The sequence below is a fragment of the Lathamus discolor genome, chromosome 4 (genome assembly GCF_037157495.1).
Source record: "Lathamus discolor isolate bLatDis1 chromosome 4, bLatDis1.hap1, whole genome shotgun sequence".
In the NCBI taxonomy this organism is placed as follows: Eukaryota; Metazoa; Chordata; class Aves; order Psittaciformes; family Psittacidae; genus Lathamus; species Lathamus discolor.
In genome coordinates, this window is record NC_088887.1 from 111,334,085 (window position 1) to 111,357,272 (window position 23,188).

Sequence of the window (23,188 nt, forward strand, 5' to 3'; positions counted from 1 at the left end):
ACTTGAGAAACCATACATCAGTGACAGGCAGCCACAGTTAACAAACATTCTTTATTGTCAGGTCTCAAGACATCATAATTGGACATTTTTTGGAGTGTATAAAAACTTACTACTTTAACTCTGTAAAAGCTCAGTTGTCTGAATAATAGCTTAAGAAATTTTAGAGTAGCAGTTATGGAATTCATCCACTTATTTATGAATAAGATGTAACAGGTACCATTCATGCTTTGATCCGAGAGCATTTACAGCTTTGTTTCTGACACTGGTTGTGCCTACAGCTTCTGTATCAGAATTGCAGAAGCACCTCCTCCGCCATTGCAAATTCCTGCAAGGCCATATTGTCCTTGTTTCAATGCATGGGCCATGTGAACAACGATTCTGGCTCCAGACATTCTAAATAAAAGAAAAAAACGCATATAGCTTAATTTAAAGGAAATTCTTAATTTGACCCCTGCAGGACAGTTGGCAGAACATAGAAGTCATGCACTGCAGGGGAAAAATACACAGAACCCCTTTCACCTCCATTCAGATGCAATAGATTATTTTTCTCAAGCTGTACCGGAAGGATTGTTACATATACACAAACTAAAACTCTGTGTTTATCTAAAGTTTCTTCTGGAAAAGGAAACCACCATATGTTATGAAGTAGCTCTACAGGTAGCAAGGCTCTTTCAAAGAAGGTAATGAATGTACCACAGAAACCAATCGATAGTAATAATTAACATCAGTTTCTTACTCACTTGATACACTGCAGCGTCCTACTTTGATCCCCCTAATGTGCAAAATCAGATATTCAAATTGTGTCATTAGACTGCCAAAATTAGCTTTTAAGACAAAAAAAAGCCAAAAACATACTCCTCTCTCAGCAGGTGATACTGCAGAGGAGGTGTCATTATGTCCTGCGGGATAGGCTGTGGCCAGAGCATTTTATGAACCATGAAGTACTCCTGCTTGTTCCTGATGTACAACACAGTTACTTCATACCTATATTTAGTTAGAGGTTTCCTTACAGGCCTCAACAGCGGAGCATGATCACTCTTAGGGAGGACTAATGGAATAAAGTCAAGTCATAAGTAAGTTACAACTGCTGAGGACACAGCAGGTGATTTGACTCCTCTAACCAGAGGACACAACCTCAAACGACCCACCAACATCCCCCAGACCACCCCGTCTGCTGCCCCAGGTGCTTGGAGCACTGCCAAAAATGCTTTGGCAAGACCCGGAATTTCATTGTGCTCAGGTAAGAAAAATACAAGTCCTGTACCCATATCCTTCACTATTTTCATAAGTTTACCTGTAAATTTGATTACCTACTTGATGGTTTATTCTGTCATGTTAATGGTGATTTGGTTTTAATACTTCATAAATCCACACAGCTGTGGTAACAAGCAAGCTCCTTGTAAAAGCAGGTGATAACTAACTGTGAAGAGAAAAATGGGCTTCTGCTCTTTTCAAGGTACTCTGAAACTCAGTGCCTGAGTTAAGTCACTATGTACTTGACAGCCAATTTCTGTTTCCCTTCCTGCTTCCATTACACTTGAGAATGAAACTGTCTCAGCAGTATGGCTAGAAAAGAGTGCCTCTGTGTGGAAAACCAGCCAGTACTCCTCTGCTTACCCTATAGGATGTCCAAGAGAAACAGCACCTCCATTCATATTTACTTTTTGTGGATCAATACCCAGCATTTTAATATTGGCCAGCACCACAACACTGAATGCTTCATTGATTTCCCACATTGCAATGTCTTCCTTTTTCAGGCCTGTCTCACTCAGAATCTAGAAATAACAACAGAAATAATTACTCTGATTAAAAGATTGGGAAGGTAATTACAGAAGTAACTAGGTTAGTTTTGAAGTGGGTGACTCAGGCTGCCCATAGTGTGATTCAAGTTCACATTTTGGAACCTCTGACAGATGGGAAAAAGCAAAACTGGGAGACTGAAGCACAAACTTGAGCTTTCACAAAAGAAGTGGGGAGTACCTTATGTTAAGAATACGTTTTCATCTGTCTTTTTAGCCATAGTAGGTGCAAAGTAGATGCAAAGCTTCAAAAGTATGAATAAGTTGGTGAAAGCACTATAGAACAATCACAGAACCATAGAATCAAGAATCGACCAATCAATGAGAGAATCATAGAATCCAGAGTACTTGGAAAAGACCTTTAAGATCGAGTCCAACCTTTACCCCAGCACTGCCAAGTCCACCACTAACTCCTGTCACTGAGGGCCTCATCTACACCGTTTGTGAACACTTCCACACAGTGATTCCACCGCTGCCCCGGGCAGCCTGTTCCAATGCCTGAGCACCCTTTGGGGAAGAAATTTTTACTAATATCCAATTTAAACCTCCGCTGGTGCAGCTTGAGGCCATTTCCTTTTGTCCTAGCACTTGTTACTTGGGAGAAAAGACCGACCCCCCCACCTCCCTACAACATACTTTCAGGTAGCTGTGGACAGTGATAAAATGAGCCTCTGAAAAAGGTGTTCTCTGTATTTATGTATGTTGTAATAATTTCAGCCCTAAGTAGAGGAAGATCCACTGAGGGATGAGCCAAGGATCAGTGCTAAGGAAGTCTGCTGGGTTTCAGAAACCTCTCAGTTTTATTCCTACCTTGGGAACTGCATACGCAGGCGCAATGGGGAAATCAATAGGATCAACAGCAGCATCTGCAAAAGCTGGAAAAATGGCAAAAGCTGTTTCAAAACCCTTGTTTTCTACCACACGATTTTTACTCATGCAAGCAGCAAACCCAGCTAAGATAGATAGAAAAATTCTGAATAGAATGGTCCCCAAAATAGATACAGCTGAAGTTTAGTGCCTTAAGTGAGCCACATAATAACGTTTTCAGATTTTTAATGTTATTCCATATAGAAAATTCTGTTTTATGGTCAACAGCTGCTGGTGCAACAATTGGGATAGCCAGGGCTGTACTGAGAAGGTGCAGCCATCATGCCCAAGGGCTCACCTGTTCTGTTGCACGGACATCAGGTAACCATCTGAGCAGGACTCCCAGTCAGACAGTAAATTATGGGAGTTGTTTCTGGGACTGTACTCAAAGACAGGAAAAGAACACTCTTACCTACTACCCGCGCCAGTGGTTTGACATTCAGTCTTTTGGCTGCCTCTGTAGTCATCAGCACCAAAGCAGCTGCTCCATCATTCAGAGTACTGGCATTGGCAGCCGTAACTGTTCCTGGAACAAGTAAAGCAATGTTTAAACTGACGAGAGATTTAAATACAATTTACATATATTTTGTTAACAACTTTTGTAACCTTAGGCCCTTAAATACAAGGTCTTGACAATATAGTGATACCTGTTGCACTGAGTTGACTAAAAATGAGTGTTGTTTGGTTTTTTTGGAATTGATTAAACAAGTAAATTACATCTATTTGTATCTTTATGTGGGTGGTGGTTTGGCTCATCCCTTCTATGTCAGCTGCATTACTGCCATTAACACTGAATTAACACAACTCAAAAATGATTGTGAACAAGTGGCAAGTTTGATTTGGCCAGAAAGATTGTTTGTGTACAGATCCAGGGAAGTACCAGGCAACTGGTACTGGTCCAGAGAAGGGCTGTGAAGATGCTCTGAGGGCTGGAGCACTTCTGCTATAGAGACAGGCTGGGAGACTTGGGCCTGTTCAGCCTGGAGAAGAAAAGGCTCTGGAGAGAATGTTGAACAGTCTTCCAGTATCTAAAAGGGGCCTACAGGAAATCCGGAGAAGGACTTTCACAAGGGCCTGTAGTGACAGGACAAGGAGGAATGGCTTTAATCTGAACAAGGGTAGTTTTAGATTAGATATTAGGAAGAAATTATTTACTATGAGGGTGGTGAGGCACTGGCACAGGTTGCTCAGAGAAGCTGTGGCTGCCCCATCCCTGGCAGTGTTCAAGGCCAGGTTGGACACAGGGGCTTGGAGCTACCATTTGAAAGAAACTGCCGGTCTAGTGGAAGGTGTCCCTGCCCTGTCACAGGGGGTTGGAACTGGATGAGCTTCAAAGTCCTTTCTAACACAAACCATTCTATGAACTCTCTACAGGCACTCCAGCTGCCACTGAAACAAGGGCTTTACACCTGGTAGAAGGGAAGGCAATAGCTACATAGAAACCAATCTGTTCCAGTCATGTTACAGTGAATGTCCAAAACAGAGGTTGTCACTGGTTTAAAGTTTTCGGACTGTGTTTTAATCCAAACTAGGTGACGCTGTGGTGAAGCATCAGCTGGTTATCTCAGACATTTGAAGGCTAATGGACTACATACTGTTGGGCATTCAAGCTCTGTGGACTGGACTCTTGTGGACTGTAAAAAAGAACCCTTGCACTCAGTAAGGAATTAAGCAGTTAATTTAACCATATTTACCATTTTCCTTTTGGAAAACAGCTTTCAGCTTTGGAACTTTACTGAAATCAACACGTTTGTATTCTTCATCTTCATTTACTTCTGTGTCTGGCTTTCCTGAAATTCAGATTTGGTTTAGTATTTTACAGAACAATCCATTCTTAAGACATTCCAGCACGGTACTTTGATTAAATGCTGCCTTATTTAAACAACCTATTTCAGTTAAAAAAACGTAAATACATGTAAAAATGCATGTCAAAAACAGAAAGAAAAAAACCTAGTCCTTAATCCTATTTATTCACAGCAAATCCATTTATAATTCCTGATGGCTGAATGAAAGGGACAAGGAACACATCTTTATGGTAATTACAATGGAAATTAAACCACAGATGTCCTCAAGCCATATTAGCTATATGCAATAGCCAGTGTTCCACTTATGTTAAAGAGGAAGAAGATATGGCATATAACACTAAAGAACATTAAAGAAACCAAAACCAGATGACACTGCTTGCAGCTCACCAGAATGCCTGCATAACAGAGAACTCTTAGCTAATCCAAAATCAGTGTTCCTGGGATCTGCATGTCTAAACACCACGGTCTGCACTGAACACAAAGTTACAGCCTTTGATGAGAGACACAATTCATCTATCACACCTTCCCAGGGTACCTTTTTTTGAAACAGTGACAGGAACAATTTCATTTTTCAGTATTCCCGAATCCCAGGCAGTTTTGCTTTTGGTGTAAGAGCCTATGGCGTAAGAGTCCTGTTCCTCTCGTGAAATGGTGAGCTTCTTCGCAGTGTTCTCAGCGCAGTTGCCCTTGGAGAAAACCAGGCATGTTAGGTTTGGTGTTTCTGGAGATGGGAAGTAGAAATGTAACTGAAAAAACTCAACCAGCAGATTTCCAGAACTGAATGGGACTAATATCTGGCGTCCACTTCTAATTTATAGTCATAATCAAACAGTAACTTTTGGGTTTGGAATACAATCTTCAGATTTAGCAAATGCTTTCTGGATGCAGATTATTAAATTTGGTTCCATGAAGGAACCATCCCATTTTTTTTAAATTAAAAAATGGCATGCGAAGTAAGTTGTAAAGTGCGTGGGGCTGACGTCTTCAGAGACTGAAGATCTTTGTTCAGCCACACAACAGTCTGTTCACATCATCTTACTGGTGTTTTCGTTCCATTATTAGCTTGCTATTCCAAAGGCTGAGAGAACAGCTCAGCACACAGGGCTTGCTCAGCCTTCAGGGTCTCATACTCAAAAACCTGTACAACTAACAGTATGTATATACCTTTTGGCAACTAACTGGAATGAAGCAAGTAGAATGAAACAATCTATGTTATGTGCAGGTCAAGCACAATGATAATTTACAATCATTTTTCATCACGAATATTGCCTAAATACCTGGTGACAAAAACCGAAAGGCTCTCATTCAGTCAACCTGATGGATTTGTTCTTTAACAGGTTTTAAAGGTTTGACCTTTAATTTCTGTAGAAAATGCAATGAATCGAAACAAAACCCTTTAGTATCACATTCCTCAAACAAGCAGGTTCACTTCTATGAAGTTATTCAAGAACTTTAAGCCTCTGTGGCACCAGCAGCTTAGTCTATTGCCAAAGCACAGACCAGAGTCAGTTCTCAGTGCCACTGGGTGGGCCTTGCTGGATATTATCACACAGACTGTTAAAGTGTTCTGAGCAAACTGCAGCTGCCATAAAGACAAAAGGTTCTGAAGTATTGCCCCAGTCTGTTAAAACTCTGTGTATTAAAACCAACTCCTAGAGTCTCTCCCCACATACAGGAGCTAGCAAAGCCACTACTTACATTCCTATAGAAATCCTCACAATCAAAACCTATTCTAGCTTAAATGTGGGAATGGATTTCAACCAACAGCCCAGACAGAGTACCCTATAACGCAAAACAAATACAATCCCACATAGAAGCAGTGAGACCTGTATCAAATTTGCTGGCCTTTTATGATAGGGCTACAGAACAGGTGGACAGGGGTAGAGCAGTTGATGTCATCTACCTGGACTTGTGCAAAGCGTTCAACACTGTCCCACACGACATCCTTGTCTCTAAATTGGAGAGACATCAATTTGATAGGTGGACCACTCAGTGGATAAAGAACTGGCTGGATGGCCACACACAAAGAGTTGTGGTCAATGGCTCGATGTCCGGCTGGAGACCAGTAACGAGTGGTGTCCCTCAGGGATCGGTGTTGGGACCGGTCTTGTTCAACATCTTTGTTGGTGACATGGACAGTGGGATTGAGTGCACCCTCAGCAAGTTTGCCGATGACACCAAGCTGTGTGGTTCAGTTGATATGCTGGAGGGAAGGGATGCCATCCAGAGGGACCTTGACACGCTTGTGGGGTGAGCTGATGCCAGCCTTATGAAGTTTAACAATGACAAGTGCAAGGTCCTACACCTGGGCCGGAGCAATCCCAGGCACAGCTACAGACTGGGCAAAGAAGAGATTCAGAGCAGCCCTGCAGAGAAGGACTTGGGGGTGCTGGTCGATGAGAAAATGAACATGGGCCGGCTTCAGTGTGCGCTTGCAGCCCAGAAAGCCAACCGTATCCTGGGCTGCATCAAAAGGAGCGTGACCAGCAGGTTGAAAGAGGTGATCCTGCCCCTCTACTCTGCTCTCGTGAGACCTCACCTGGAGTATTGTGTGCAGTTCTGGTGTCCTCAACATAAAAAGGACATGGAACTGCTGGAACAAGTCCAGAGGAGGGCCATGAGGATGATCAGGGGACTGGAGCACCTCCTGTATGAAGACAGGCTGAGAAAGTTGGGGCTGTTCAGCCTGGAGAAGAGAAGGCTGCGTGGAGACCTCATGGCAGCCTTCCAGTACCTGAAAGGGGCCTATAGGGATGCTGGGGAGGGACTCTTCATCAGGGACTTTAGTGACAGGACAAGGGGTAACGGGTTAAAACTTAAACAGGGGAAGTTTAGATTGGATATAAGGAGAAAATTCTTTACTGTGAGGATGGTGAGGCACTGGAATGGGTTGCCCAGGGAAGCTGTGAATACTCCATCCCTGGCAGTGTTCAAGTTCAGGTTAGACAGGGCCTTGGGTGGGATGGTTTAGTGTGAAGTGCCCCCACCCATGGCAGGGGGGTTGGAACTAGATGATCTTAAGGTCCTTTCCAACCCTAACTATTCTATGATTTTATGAAATGTATGGATGACAGCAGAATATTCTCCAAGACATGTTTTCCTGTACACCAGCAAAAACACTAACAAAGCAGACAGTAATGTCCCACAGTTGTGAGTTACTATAGGTAAAGGTCAGAAATACTCATAAACTGAAAGCAGTCATTCTCTTTTCAAACTGTTCTTCCCTCGTGCTTGTTCTTCACTACTTTCATATCAGTTGTTTTCCAAACCCAGCCTAAGCTTGCAGTTGCTGCCATGTAATGAATAAGCTTATCAGCCACCTCAAACCTTCCAACAGAAGATATGAGATATGTACATTGGGGGAGGGGAAAAAATATGACAGCCTCCTGAACTGTACCAAATATGTACCCTCAAAGACACCAAGTAACTTGACTGCTGTCTCCCAAAGACAGAGCAACAGCAATATATCAGTAGTAGATTATTTTTGTTTTAAGCCCTGCTCTAGGCTATTCAGACTTCAATCAGGGACAAATGAGTATTAACACACAGTGTCTTCTGTCTATCCCTCCATTACAGTTCTTACAGGAAGCCTGGAAATGGAAGACTTTTTCCTCCTCTGATAAAGTTATCCCTCATTTCTAGGTTGGCTAAATAAAGCAGTTTCATAATGATCATAAGCAAGCTCTTTAAAGCTGCACCAGGTCCACAGTTGATACTTCAGTAGTATACAGGAATATTTACCATATGGATATGGTTATAAGCATCTGTCAGCCCATCTTTTACTATCAGGTCTTCCAGCTTTACTCCTCCATAAGGCGTTGATCCTCTGCTCATTGTATAGGGAACATTAGACATGCTCTCCATTCCACCAGCAACCATCACATCCTGCTCAAGGGAAACAAGTTTAAAAACAATAATGCAGTGTGTTCTCCGTAACTTCTTGTGGAGACAAATATTAGCAAAAACTTAAAAATGGATTATTTGTATTTCTGAGGAATCTTAGAGAAAGAGGAAAAAAATCTTCATGCGTTTAAAAAGCAAACAGCAGGCACAACAGCTGAAGACAGTTAACCCACCCTGGCAGAACAACTGGATTTTTGTCTTGTGGAGCACCTCCCCTATGAAGACAGGCTGAGAAGATTGGGGCTGTTCAGCCTGGAGAAGAGGAGCTGTGTGGAGACCTCATAGCAGCCTTCCAGTATCTGAAGGGGGCCTACAAGGACCAGAGGGAGACCATTAGGGACTGTAGTGATAGGACAAGGGGTAATGGGTTAAAACTTAGGGGAAGTTTAGATTAGATATAAGGAAGAAATTCTTTACTGTGAGGGTGGTGAGGCACTGGAATGGGTTGCCCAGGGAGGTTGTGAGTGCTCCATCCCTGGCAGTGTTCAAGGCCAGGCTGGACAGAGCCTTGGGTGAGATGGTTTAGCGTGAGGTGTCCCTGCCCACGGCAGGGGGGTTGGAACTAGATGATCTTAAGGTCCTTTCCTACCCAAACCATTCTGTGATTCTACGATTCTTTGTAAAAAGGGAAGCCTCCGTCATCCCCGTAGCCACCCTTTACATACTGGAAAATGGTGATAAGGTCTCCCCTGAGCTTTCTTTTCTCCAGGCTAAACAAAATCATTTCTCAGCCTTTCCCCATACAGCTTCCCAGTCCTTCGATCATCTCTGTGGCCCTTCTCTGGGCCCTCTCCAGCCTGTCCACATCTTTTTGTATAGCAGGGACCAAAACTCATTCAAAATAAATTATAAACTAGATCCAGGAACAGTGACATGAAGTAATAAAGAAAAGAAAGAATGCTAGAGACAAACTGAAAAGGCAGTCAAGATATGGAAGCAGCAAGAGACCAAAGGAATGAGAGTCCCTGGCATTTCAATTACATAAATTGAAAGACTTGGAGACAGAAATTACAGTCATTTATATGATGATGCACGCTGACTCAAGCCAATGGGAACCATCACTGACTTTTTTACCACAGATACCTTACAGTCCACAGCCAGGAAAGAAGCAAATATGAAATCACCCCCATAATTTATAGCTCTAAGACACTAATCCCCAGCCAAGCCTCTGCTTTTGCTGAGACTGCAGCACAGCCTGTATGATCAGCTCAGCAAAAAACTCCAGTTCTCTCCAGAGCTCATGGACTGCATCTGCCAAACCAACCAAACGCACAGCCACTGTCATGAAGGTATTGGATGTAAATAACTAAATACAAGTGTGGCTGCTTACATAGACATGCTGGCCTGGTTCAAAGTCCAGTGACAAGACTTCTACCAACTGCAGCAGACTACCTGGACAAGGGCCGTTCTCCACAGAGCAAGGCCAGAGCACTAAGCAGCTGCTTACCTCAGCTATACTGTTATTTTCACAGAAGGGACAAGAAAACTTAAATACTATACTTTTGTTCTAAACAACAAAGACCAAAAGTAAGTACATTTCTCACTTGTAAACCACTTACTTTATAAACCAAAAATACATACTGAACTGATAATACTTTCACTTCAGGGATGGGGAGATGTTGCCAAGATGCTTTGAGTATGGAATTAAACACAAAACTGTAATGTCTTTCTTCACATTCACACTTCTCCCACACTTTGCTGCACAGCATTTAGTGGCTTGCTGAACAAGGTGTATTCTCCCATCCTCCCATTAAGTGAGACTATTTTTCCCATCATATTGAGTATCTTAGAACACAGTTGCCAGAGCCAGGCAATTCTCTTCCACCAAGCTCTTAAATGAAAATGCTCAATCAGCAACAATAGATTTCACGTCTTCTAAAACAATAAAAAAAGCCCAAAACATCTTTAATGTAATTGGAAACAACATTGCTTTAATATTGATATCGAAATTACTGAAGTGTTAGAAGTGTCTGAATGTCAAGATTAAATGTGCTTCAGCAAAAATCAAATCTATAAAGATATCTTCAATTTTGCAAACTATAAAGCTTGAAAATTATGTTTTGGGGGTTGGGGGAGGGCTTGGAGAAGGGCAATAGGGAGAACATGTAAATACCTCCCAGCCCCACAAAAAATCCACTTTATCTGCTCAGCTCAAAAAACACACCTGACAATTTCCTCACTTTGGTATTTCCTTTTTTGTTCTTTTTAAATCTGTTTTAAACCAAAACACACTTAAGTGTCTATAAAATTCAGGTTTTGCATAAGCAAAACAAAACCAGGCTAATTAGCTTCCTTATCCCAAGATAAAAGACAGTCCCAAATCAAAGATCACTCTCATTAGTAAGCCAGGATCTACAACATGAGTTGTGTGGGTTTCTTCCATAATCCAGCACATGAATTCACCTACCTGACTCCCACACATTAGGCTTTGTGCTGCCATCATGATTGATTTCATTCCTGAAGCACAGACTTTATTGACAGTTGTAGTAGGAGTGCAGATTGGCAGACCTGAGTAAAGAAGTTGTACAAACAAATAACTGTATTATTTAAAGGGTAGATGAGTACCTTATTGGTGTTCAATATTTCGTGTGGGACCAATTTTTACCTAAGCCCAGGGTGTCCAGCTTGCACTATTTAGCCTGCCAGGGCAATTCACCTACTCTCACCCTTAGTTACTATCTTTCCTGAAGAACCCTGCTCCTCCCCTTCCAACACAGACTCCTGATGAAGTGGCAAGCAAGTGAAGAATCAGAGACACAGAAGATCAGCAAAGCGATTCCAGAACTATTCCTCCTCCTGAAACCCCAACACCCACCTCTAAGAAGTATTAAAGACTGAAAAGTATAAACAGGCTGTTTTGGCAGAAGTCTGGGCACAACTCTGCTTGAACTCACAGCTCAGTAATGGACACTGTCTACAGAAAGACAGAAAACCTTTAAACCCAGTATCAAGAGAATGAATACCTGCGCCCAAGACTGCTTGTCTTGCTGGAGCTTGTCCTTGTCCAGCCTGCAAGACATTACCCATATACGCTTCTTTCACTTCTGCTGCAGGGATACCTATAAAATGAAATTGTTTCCAGTCAGGACTCTTTGCAGAGAAGATGTAACCCTACAACCAACCCTCCCGTTGAAGTTTTCTACAAAAGACTGATGAAACATGCCATGTCCAGCCTGTGTACTAACAATAAACAGGCCCCTTTTAGGCGCATCCCAAAACAGTACCCTCATATTCATGAAACATGAGGAACTGGTGACCCTCCAGGAAAGAATTCCTTTGTTATGCTACAGAACAAGCTACAGTTAGCTAACTAAAGCAAACACTTCCAAGTCTCACTAGTCACCTGAAAAGCTCAATTTCCATGGATGGTTAAATGCAGGAAACTTTCTACCTGCCACAATTACGTGTAAAGAAACAATTTTGTTTGTTTTTTTTAACAGGGGCAAGCCAAGGCCACAGGTAGCTGCCACAAGGGCTGCTCTCCCACTGCATTTCTTGCAACAACCCTAGTGTCCAAGTTCCTGTAATATGCTGTTTCAGGAAGAGCCAAATGTATAGAAAATGGGTTGCCCAGGGAGGTTGTGAGTGCTCCCTCCCCGGCAGTGTTCAAGGCCAGGTTGGATGAAGCTTTGGGTGGGATGGTTTAGTGTGAGGTGTCCCTGCCCATGGCAGGGGGGTTGGAACAAGATGATCTTGAGGTCCTTTCCAACCCTAACTGTTCTATGATTCTATGATTCTAAAATTAGCCCTCCTTTCCCCCAAAAAGGCTTTTTTGCCAATTTGAATCCATCAATATACTCAACAAGGCTGTCCTAGAAGTGCCCATGGAAAAATTGGGCAGGGAAAGGAAGGGCCACTGGTTTCAGCAGCAAGTAGGCTCTGCATCAGCTTAGTTGTGTCATAAAAACCACACAAGAAAAACAATCAGCATCTTTATTCAGATTTGGATTAGCACAGATATCCCTAAGCAATATTCTGCTCTGAGAAGCAGCACTTAATTTGGACTGAAACAAAGCCCAACAGTTTACTTAAATATCATTTGTGGATAGACTTAAAGTGCCACAGCATCAAAAAAACCCAGGACCTTCTGTTTACCCAGCAATTTAAGACACACTGATACACTTGAGCTCTTCGTTGCCACAAAAAAAAACATTTACATATACCTGCTCTGTCAATTGCTCCCTTAATTGCAATGGAACCAAGTTTAGTGGCTGGTAGTGACGAAAGGGATCCTTGGAAAGATCCAATTGGTGTCCTTACAGCACTTGCTATCACCACCTCCTAAGAGGAGAAGAATGGAGTATAAGTCACAGTGTCTCTCACACATGCACATACATACCAGTGTTTTTTAACTATATCAACTTTTACTCTATTGATGTCACAACTCTATTTTTATCCTGCAAGTATTTCAGAGAACTAAAATAAATCTTTATTAATGCATGCAGCAAAGGAAATAAATATAAGGCGACTGGTGTGCAGCTACAGGGCTCCAACATTGGGATCACGGAACTGTGGTGGTATGGCTCCCATGGCTGAAGTGCTGCCATGCAAGGATATGGGCTTTTTAGGAAAGACAGGCTGAGAAGACAATGCGTGGGATCTTGTCCTTGGTGCGACAGAACAGCTAGAGTGCATTCAGCTTCAGACAGATCATGCCTGCAAGAGTCTCAAAGGCTCTGGAGCAAAGTGGCAGGAAGGCAAAGAAGCTGGTTCATGTTCAAGGATTACCCCTCCAAGCTCAAGAGCAGTCCATTCCAAAAAGCAGTAAGTCAGGTGAAAATGCCAGGAGGGCTGAATGGATGACAAGAATTCATACACAAAAAGGAAGCACACAGAAGGTAGAAACAGGGACAGGAAACCTGGCAGACACTGTCCAAGCATGCAGGGACAAAGTTATGAAAGTAAAAGCTGAACTGGAATTGAATCTGGCAAGAGATGTCAAAGGCAATGAGAAATGCTTCCATAAGGATCAAGGAAGCAAAAGGAAGTCTATGGAAAAGTTGGGCCTGCTGCTGAGTGGGGCAGGGGACGTGGTGACATGGAGAAGGCTGAGGTACTGAATGCCTTTTTCACCCGGCAATTCCAGCCTTCAGGAATCCCAGGCCCCACAGACCAGGGAGAAGGCTGGAGCAAGGAACATGTACCCTTGGAAGAAGAGGATCACGTCAGGGAATACTGAAGAATACTGGACATAGATAAATCCACAGGCCCTGATCAGCAGCACCCACAAGTGCTGAGGGAGCTGGCTGATGTCTTTGTAAGGTCACTCTCGATAATCTTGGAATAGTGACTGCAATTGTGAGAGGTGCCTGAGGACTGGAGAGAAGCAATCATTACTGCTACCTTCAAGAAGGGCACAAAGGAGGACCCAGGGAACTACAGGCCAGTCAGCCTCACTTTAAATACTGTCCCCTGGAAGATCCTCATACAGAGGCTAATGAAGCATGGGCTGGATATGCAGACAGTAAGGTGGACTGAAAGCTTGCTGAACATCTGGGCCCAGGAGGTGGTGATCAATGGCACAAAGTCTCGTTGTAGGCCAGTAACTACTGGTGTTCCCCATGGGTCAATCCTGGGTCCAGTCCTGTTCAACATCTTCATCAATGATCTGAATGATGAGCAGTGTTTGCTGGTGATACCAAACTGGGAGAAGTGGCTGAAACACCAGGGGGTTGTGCTGCCATCCAAAGGGACCTCAACAGGCTGGAGAAATAGGTTGACAGGAACCTCATGAAGTTTGTTAAGCAGCAAAGTCCTGCACTGGTGTGGAGCAACCCTGGGCACCAACATATGTTGGGAATTGTCCAGCTGGAAAGAGCAGTTTGGAAGAAAAGGACCTTGGGGTCCTGGTGGACACATGAGCCATGAGCCCTTGCCATCAACATGCATACAAGGCCATGAGGCAGCAAAGGGCCCACGCAGCAAGGCAGGCAAATGGCATCCTGGACTGGCAAAGCATTGCCAGCAGGCCAGGGAGGTGATCCTTCCTCTGACCTCTACTCAGCCCTGGTGAGGCTACACCTGAGTACTGTGTCCAGTGCTCAGCTCCCGGGTAGGAGAGAGACCTGGGAATACTACAGAGTCCAAGTGCCACTAAGACGATTAAGGGCCTGGAGCACCCGTCACACAAGGAAAGGTTGAGAGAGCTGGGACTGTTCACCCTGGAGAAAAGAAAGCTCAGGGGCACCTCATCCACACGTATTGATACCTGAAGGGAGGGTGCAAAGGGAACAGGAGCCAGTCTCTTTTCAGTGGTGCCCAGTGACAGGACCAGAAGCAATGGGCACAAACCAACACACAGGAGCTTCCCCATGAACGTTTCACTGTGACTGAATACAGGTTGCCCAGGGAGGTTGTGGAGTCTCCATCCTTGAAGATATCCAAAAGCCCAGATCCCAGCATAACACATAAGCAGTAGTTTAAGACACAGTACGGCATTCAGCTCTATACCTCGTAGCCCTACAAAACAGATTTATTCTTATTTTGCTTCTTAGCTTTTTTGCTACAACAACGTGACTACCTGCTAACCCTGTGAGAGCAGCATGAGGAACTAGCACCAAGACAATGCACATTTCTGACCTCTGGCTGCTCTAGACAGTTATTTAGAAGCAGCAATGAAGACCTCCAGCTGTGCTGGTTTCTGTGGAAGTTAGACACAAAGCTTGACAGCATCTCACCATGAGTTCTTTATTTTGAGAGACAGGCCAAGAAAGAAAACGCTACAAAAAACATCAAACAAGCAAATAACGAGACAAATTATACCTGTTGTAAACTAAGAAGGGCTGTCTGTTTCTGTAACCCCTTTTTCCTCATGACTGACTTCAGTGATAGTAACATACTTGTCCTCATCTTTTACATTGTACAAGCAAGTTCCAGGACAACATTCAAATAACCTAAAGGGGTCAGCTGGCATCAGCTGTGTTTTCCAGGAACAGGCAAACAGTTACATCATACAGAAGTTAGCTAACACACTTCAGCCAATGTTGGCCCACACTATCTAAGTCTTAGCAAGCCATAATAAAAAAAGAAATCTGACTTTTATTCCAGATTTTCCATTAAAGTGTGACTTGGGCACAAGTCACATTGTTTTCAATAGGGATTTTTTTGTGATAACTTTTAAAAACTCTTCATTGATTAAGAATCCAATATAAACCAGTGATTTATAACAGTCAAAACGTACGTCAGATGCTTTGTACTTACATTTAAAGTACGCTGTGATGCATAGCCACGGCTTGTGTACCTCAAAGCCTGAAAAGAAGAAAGTCCTCAGGATTCCACATCAAGAAAGGCAAGGCCATGACATTCCAGTAATGCACCATTTTCACAGAAATCATTATTTTAAAAAATAATATCTAAGAAACACTGGAAAAATACTGAACTAAAAATCAACATGCCTTTTAAGAGAAGTGTTATCTTACCGTAACATCGGTGATAAAAAACTCTCTGAAAAATAAACAAGCACTCCTTTAAAAACAAAACCCAGTTCATTCTGGCCAAGTCTGTTACAGGCACATACAATGTATGTCTAAACCAGGGAGTGAGTGGTGCTGTCTTGGAGATGTTTACTAGTCCCTCTGTCTGCTTCTCTGGACTTTGGTTTATTCATTCCTAACATTAACTTCAGTGCTTTTTAAACAGTAGCAGGTTGCATCTACAGCTTCATTTCACTGGTGTTTCATGAACAAAAATCAGGATAATGAACTTGGAATGCTGCAATAAAAGATGATAATATAACCAAGAAAAAAGACAAATCAACTGAGCAGGCTAATTCACCAGCTACTAGATTTATCTAAATATGCAGCGTAAAGATACAAATGTCTATCTGTAGGCATTGTTAGAGATGATCTTTCAATTTCAATTACTGTCAATACAGTCTTTCAATTACTGCTTTAAACCACTTTGTTAGCTACTTCCTTAGACAACATTTCAGTACATCAGAAACTTCTGGTCATTACTGAATTACAGCTAAATACTAACAGAAATAACCACTTCAGGACACCACAAAACCACCACCAGTTTTATAAATCAAAGAATGCCTTCTGCCATTGTGTCCACAAGATGGGAATTTAGTTTGTTTCTCCCTTCATTTGACAAACTTCAACCAACAAGAGATTTTTTTTTTTCTCCTATTGTTTTTCTATTAGTTGTTTGGCTTTGTTTTGGTTGGTTTTGTTTTGGATTCATATTTTTCCCCTTCCCCAGCTCAGGTTGCAATAACCAGCAGGAAGTTTTAAATTAAACCTCTACCTGAAAATGAAGTCTGTCCCTGCAGGGCTTTAATGACAGCGCTTTCAAGGGTAATGCGAAGTAACGTGTACTTACAGGGCAACAGCTGAAGTTCACCTTTGCTGTAAATCGGACAAACCACACAACAGTCTTCTAAGCATAACTGGCATCTGCTGGTGGTGCTCATGATCTGTGCCAGTTACAGGCTTTTAAACAAAAAACAACCCCAGGCACTTCTACAAGCAGTAGAACACAGCCTGCAGCTGTGCACATGGAGATCCGTGTGCAGCACAATGCACATGCTTCCCCTGCCCTTTTCTCCCTAGCACAGTGACAGGACGCCCGGCGCTCCATGTAAACCAGGCACCCTTAGGGGACCCAGCAGCGCCCCAGTGCAGGCCCGCACGAAGCCGTGGGCAGGAGCACCCAGCACCGCACCTCAGGTGCCTTTCTGATGGCCCTGCCTCAGGCACAGCAAGGCAGCGCGTCTGCCCCCCCGATTCCTCTCCTGGCCTTGGCTAAAGAAAGCCTCTGACACCCCCACCGCTGCGCCGGGTAACAGGCGGATACAGGGGCCCTGCAGGGCCCCGGGCTGCGCAGGAACGGGCTGCAGAGCCGGGGGAGGGCCCGGCCCAGCGGCTGCGCCCCGGCGCGACAGCCGGTCATGAGGCAGTGGAAACACCACTCTCAAGATCGCGGCTAAAGGTCCCGTCGGCGGAGCGCGGTACCGGCGCGGGGCTGCAGCGCGCGGAGCCAGCCTTCTCCGACCCGCCGGCTGCGGGGCGGCCCGGCCCGGCCCGCAGACCGCGGCAAACACCGCTGTCCCGGCCGGGGCCCCGCGGCAGGAGCCGGTCCGAGCGCCGACCCTCCCGGGCCGGGGCCTCGCTCCCGCCCTCTCTCCCGCCGCGCCGCAGGGTGAGGTGGCGGGGGCGCAGCCTTCCCCGTCGCAGAGGCAGTGTGACCTTGGCGGGGCCGGGCCCGGGGCCGTGCGGGGAGGAAGAGGAGAAGGGAAGGGGCAGGGCGCGCACCGCCGCCTCACCCGCAGCAGCTCCGCCGCCGGGCGCCGCCACCCCCGGATCGCCGCCGCCACCACCATGCTGCCACCGGCCGCCCCGTCACCTTCACCGCCGCCCCCGCCTCGGCCTATAGACGGCGACGCTCCTCCCCTCTCCCAGCTCCCATTGGCCCAGGCGCTGAGGGCGGTGCTAATCGCGTCCCTGCCATTGGCTGGGCTGGAAGGCTTCGGCAGGGCAGGGCAGGGCGGGGCGCGGCCCGGCGCCGGAGGCAGTGAGGAGGAGCGGCTCCGGACCGGGGGTCCGTGCGGTGCGCGGCGGGTGTCGGTGCGCGGCGGGTGTCGGTGCGCGGCGGGTGTCGGTGCGCGGCGGGTGTCGGTGCGCGGCGGGTGTCGGTGCGCGGCGGGTGTCGGTGCGAGGCGGGTGTCGGTGCGTGCCCGGCCGGTGCGCGGCAGCTCCTGCCGTCGCTGCGGGACCTCCGCCCTCCCTGGTGGCGGCTGTGGCGGCGCCGGTGCTGCGGGTTAGGGACCGGGCAGAGCTGGGCCGCCGCAGCCCGCCCTAAGGAGGAGACGGGGGGGTGCGGAGGGGCAGCCCCCTGTGCGGGGCGGACAGCCTTGGTTTTCGTTCTGAGTAACTTAGTAACGGAGTGAAGGGGGCGTGGGAGATCCTTGCGGGGCGAGAGCCGGCGCCCAGGGTTGTCTCCTCGCCGCAGAGAAGGCAGAACAACGCGGCCGCGCTCCGCCGGCCCTTGGCCAGTGCACGTCAGCGTTAAACTGAAATGCGCCGCAGAAATGAATCCCCGCATGGAAGCCGTGTCAGAAACACACCCGTGCAGTTACAAGGTCTGTGGGGTACAGGTGCTGGAGTGCACCAGGGCCTTGCATGCCCTTGTGCTGTAGCTGCGTGCTGTCTTCAGAAGAGCCAACAACTTAACCCATTAACTTCCTCCTGTCTGGCCCTGTTACCCCAGAATTCAAACCTGGCTGCCAGCTGACTTGGCAGCTGCCTTTACAGAGAGGCTGATACCTGCTTGACCGCAGCTCGATCTCAGGTGCCCATAGTGGTTCCACTGTCCTACACTTTGTTTCCCCCTCCTCATGCTCTCTGCCTCTGGATTTCTAGATGAAGGCCAGTATTAAATCTCTACAGCTGCCTGCCTGAGGGTGCCCCTCTCCCTTCCCTCTGTCTATCCAACATGCATAGAGCTGGGCCAAGAAAAGCTTGATCCTTCCTAGTCTTGAGCTTTACATCTCAAAAGAACAGGTTCAAAAGACAAGATGACATCCTCTATGCCTCTGCTGCTGCACACTGTGTAGGACAAGCAATTCTGTATTTGTTTCTAATCAGTCTTGCTTACTTTCTCAGCCACTTTTGATTCCTGGAGAAGTCTGTTACAGTAACCCAGAGCTGACAGCTACATTCCCTGGAGCTGATGTCTACAAGCGGAGTAAAGCAGTGTTTACTTACCCCTTCACTTCAGACCACAGCTGAAATGCCAAGAAGCATTTGGAAATAGCATGGAATCATAGAATCCACTAAGTTGGAAAAGACCTAAGATCATCAGGTCCAACCATTACATCTGAAAAGCAGGAGTATCTCAACAATTTGTTACCATCCACTTGCTATCTTGACTGTGGTTTTTTAGTTAATTTCTTTTCACATTGTAAAGCAACATTCATCAAAACTGCTTCAGCTCATTTTCTGTTCTCATTCATTTCCCTTTGAGAGAGGATTTCACTTTGCTTTCAGAATTAAAATACTTCTTGCTTTCCACGTGTGTGTACAGTTTTCTCTGGACACGTGGCAAAAGTCTGATGGGGACTGGCGCAGATGGAGGAAGAATTTGCACCCTGCTTCCTTGGCTGTCGGTAGCTGATGTTCTGAGAGTTTGACCAATCTAGCCCAGCCCTTTGGTTTAGAGCCAAAGTTATCAAGTACAAGCCAGAGATAACACAGGAACTCACAAATATTGACTCAGGAAGATCTGAAGATTTTATTTGAAAATATATATGTATCATGTAGGAAAGACATCCAGCTTGGTTAGATGAGGATATTTCTCAGACAAGTAACACCAAAAAACATATAGAACAAAAAAAGAGGAAGCTCTTCTTTAACTTTGCCTTTACTCCTGCAGTATAAGGCCCTTTTTCAGGGTTACAGCCTGCTTATGCCCCAGGACAAGCATTCCTATTGTCTCAGCCAGAAAGGTATGAGGACCCTCTAAGATGTTAACAGGCCCTTTACTGGAGCTCACAGGAGAAAGAAAAAGAGGCCAGTAATGTGGGAACTGCAAGCCATTCTGTTCCTACTGCCTGGATGATTAAAGAAGAATTGCTGATAGCGCACCTGGGTCTTGAGCAAGCCAAGGAGTGTTTGTGTGCATGGGTGCAAGGTCAGGCTTGGAAAACCGCCTGGGGAGTGATTGTTTATAGAATGGAATTTATAGTGACTGAAAACAGTCACTGTGGTTCATGTGGTTTCTGCTTGGCTTCATAGCTCAGACCCGTATCTGTATGCTATATATTAACGTGCTGTAGCGAAAAAAGTGTAACTGATGTGCAAGTACAGGGTGTGTGCGGGGGGTGGGGGGGGTGGTTAGCTTCTTTCTTTACAGACACCACAAATGGTGCATGGTGTGAGGCACTAAACTGCTTGACATTGCAGCATCCGTGTGATCCGAAGGCGAATTTCTGGTACCATCATTCAGCTGTTACAGGTCAGTAATACCCATTGAATGGGGAATTATGGGATTGCATTTGAAAAATGGGACGAGTAGAATCAGGCAAATAGAAATTATATTTGAAAGTCTTACAACGAATTTTAAAATCCTCTGGATATCGTTTGTCTGAGAGGCAAGCAATGAATCTTTTGTTATGGGTCAAAACAAATTGCAACTGGTTCCCAGCAACAGGGTCATTTCATACTTGGATATGGGAGAGAGTAGGAGAACATTTACAGACTCAAAATCACCTCGGTATGGAGGTTCCTGCTGATTTAATAGTGACATGGTGTTTTATCTATTCTGCGTTATATAATTTACAACCTGCTGAGGATATAATTCAGAAACATAATTGAACAAATGATCAAAATACTGACAATTTGAAAGTGCAGGGACAGAAGGATGAAAAAATCTTTTCTGAGAAGGCTGATAATCCTTTTGATCCTAGCCCCATAGATTCAGAAAAGGAGCCAAAATTATACCCACCTCTGACTCTGTTAAAGGCATTCACATTGAATATTCCTCGTGCTCCTCAACCTACCACACCTCCCTTGACTGATCTTGATAAAGAACCATTTGGCCAGCTGTTAGTTAACCAGAAGGCTACTACAGATGGGCAGGGACAACAACAACCGGTACATGAAAGTATTCCATACGCAGTGTTGAACGAATTGAAAAAATCAGTGATGGAAAATGGAATTCAATGTCCTTATACATTAGGCCTGGTAGAAATGGTGGCTAGTACTAGATCTATGGTGCCATGGGATTGGCAAACTTCAATGCGAATGATTTTGACACCCACTCAGTGCTCAGTGTGGAGATTGGAATACAGTGACTTGGTGGCTTTACAGGTATTAGATAATGTTCAAGGAGGAATACCAATAGATGCTGACATGTTAACAGGCTCCAGGCAATGGCTGCACCCTCATAATCAAATTAATCTAAACGCGCTGGTATTCCAGCAAGCTGCCCATTTGGCTGTTCAAGCCTGCAGGCGAGCACCTCAATCAGGAAAGAAAACTACTTCTTTTGCAAGTGTTCTCCAAGGGTCTCAGGAACACCATGTGTCTTTTATAGACCGATTAAACAATGCTATACAAAGGTAGATTAACAATCCTGAGGCTGCTCGTGTGCTTTTATTTCAGCTAGCATATGAAAATGAAAATGGAGATTGCAAAGCTGCTTCAGCCCTGGCCAGGGAAAAATTTACAGACGTGGCTGAGTTTATTAAAACATGTCAGGATATCGGTACGGAGACTCATAAAGCTGCTGTATTGGCTGCTGCATTATCGAAACTTAATATGAGTCAGCAAAAATGTTTTAGCTGTGGACAGGAGGGACAGATTAGTAAAATGTGTCCCAAGAAGAAACAAAGGCAGGAAGAAAAAATGCCATCTCAACTCTGTCCCATGTAAAAGAAAAGATATCACTGGAGCAATCAATGTAGATCTAAATTGGATAAGGATGGAAATCCTTTGTCAGGGAACTCGAGGGGGAACACGGGAAACCTGGTGCCCCTCAAAACACCAGGGTTTTTGCACCAAACACTCCATCTCCGATCTTGCAGCTGCCACAACAGGCAGTGCCCGGCTGGATTTGGCAACAAGCGCCAACATCGAATTAGATTGCTCCACTGTTAAACCTATAGCTACCAGTGTTTGGGGACCTTTACCAAGGGGATTTATGGGTCTTTTGTTAGGACACTCGCTGATTTCTCTGCTCATTGTTAATATGCAATGAGGGCCATTAGGAGTTATATGTCAGATGACAGTAACTCTGTTTACTTTTGGGAATGTTTTTTTTTACCACATAGGCAGAAAAAGACTGTGACAGAACCATTAGATATGATTGTTGGCTTAATCGCCAAAAGCTGTACTAGGGTTCAACATTTACCTGGCAATGACCCTGCAGGACTGTACCTACCATTAACTGTAACAGACTTTCCGTTCCTTTTTGCTCAGCCTGTGTCTTTCCAAATAGCAAAATAGCATTAGCAGACTTTGTAGGAAAATTTCTTATGGTACTCCGAAACATAAATTGCTAAAAGCTTTTTCAGATTTTGATCTACAGGAGCGATTTGTAGTTCAAAGGCAACCCGTTCAGGATGCCAAAACCATTTTTGCTGATGGCTCTGGCAAAGCTGCTGTTGTTTGGTTTGAAAATTACTCCTGGCGATCCTCTGTTATACATGTGGATGGCCCTACATGTCTTGTTGGAATTGGTGCAGTCTTACTTGGGCTACAGTTGTTCCCTGCAAAATCCTTAAATATTGCTTGTGACTCGGAATCTGTTGTTCGGTTGTTTTCACACCTTCCTTCTAGTGTGTTAAAAGAAATCAATAACCATGCACTTTTTGACATTTTTGCTGAAGCTAAAACATTGTTTGGAAGCTAGGAATTATTCTGGTTTTATTGGACATATTAGATTGCATTCCAACCTGCCTGGCCCTTTGGCTGCAGGTAATGACATAGCAGACTCCTTGACTGTTAACACTGTGCAGTTTACTTCTGCAGCTGCTTCACATTCCTTTTTTCATCCTAATGCCTTTGCTTTAAAGAAACAGTTTAACCTGTCTCCTTCCCCAGCAAAGCAAATTGTCAGGTCTTGCCCTGACTGTCAGTCAATGGCTTAATCCTCATTTGCCATAGGTGTAAATCCTCGTGGTTTAAAGGCGAATGAGGTTTGGCAAGCAGATGTCCCACACGTTGCTTCCTTTGGTGCCTTTATGTTCATGTGCCTGTTGACACATTTTCACATATGATTTCAGCCTCTGCCCATAAAGGAGAGAAGGCTTGTGATGTTATCTGACATTAAATGCGTGCATTTATTACATTAAGAGTTCCTTCCCAGTTGAAA

At 44.9% G+C, this 23,188-nt stretch overlaps 1 protein-coding gene and 1 long non-coding RNA gene across 2 annotated transcripts; one reads left to right on the forward strand and one right to left on the reverse strand.

Annotated features, from left to right (window-relative positions):
• Nucleotides 1-32: 32 nt before the first annotated feature.
• On the reverse strand, nt 33-17,745 carry ACAT1 (acetyl-CoA acetyltransferase 1). The gene is made up of 12 exons (XM_065678650.1): nt 17,640-17,745; nt 15,575-15,622; nt 12,538-12,655; nt 11,338-11,433; nt 10,782-10,882; nt 8,213-8,356; nt 5,007-5,157; nt 4,361-4,456; nt 3,079-3,192; nt 2,610-2,674; nt 1,618-1,775; nt 33-393 (listed from the first exon to the last, which is right to left on the reverse strand). The coding sequence occupies exons 1-12, from the start codon at nt 17,694-17,696 to the stop codon at nt 273-275; spliced, it is 1,269 nt and encodes a 422-aa protein (XP_065534722.1). The 5' UTR covers nt 17,697-17,745; the 3' UTR covers nt 33-272.
• Nucleotides 17,746-17,858: 113 nt separating this feature from the next.
• On the forward strand, nt 17,859-19,378 carry LOC136012819 (uncharacterized). The gene is made up of 3 exons (XR_010611979.1): nt 17,859-17,930; nt 18,033-18,455; nt 18,979-19,378. It is a non-coding gene; the product is annotated as an uncharacterized LOC136012819 (long non-coding RNA).
• The last annotated feature ends 3,810 nt before the right edge of the window (nt 19,379-23,188 follow it).

Bases quoted from the DNA above. Each gene is read 5' to 3' on its own strand.
- ACAT1 (XM_065678650.1), bottom strand. From the start codon at position 17,696: ATGGTGGTGGCGGCGGCGATCCGGGGGTGGCGGCGCCCGGCGGCGGAG. The intron at 11,434-12,537 runs GTATATGTAAAT...TTCATTTTATAG, and splicing joins GGGAGCAATTGACAGAGCAG to GTATCCCTGCAGCAGAAGTG. The intron at 394-1,617 runs GTAAGCAGAGGA...TCTTTTATTTAG, and splicing joins TCTCTTGGACATCCTATAGG to AATGTCTGGAGCCAGAATCG.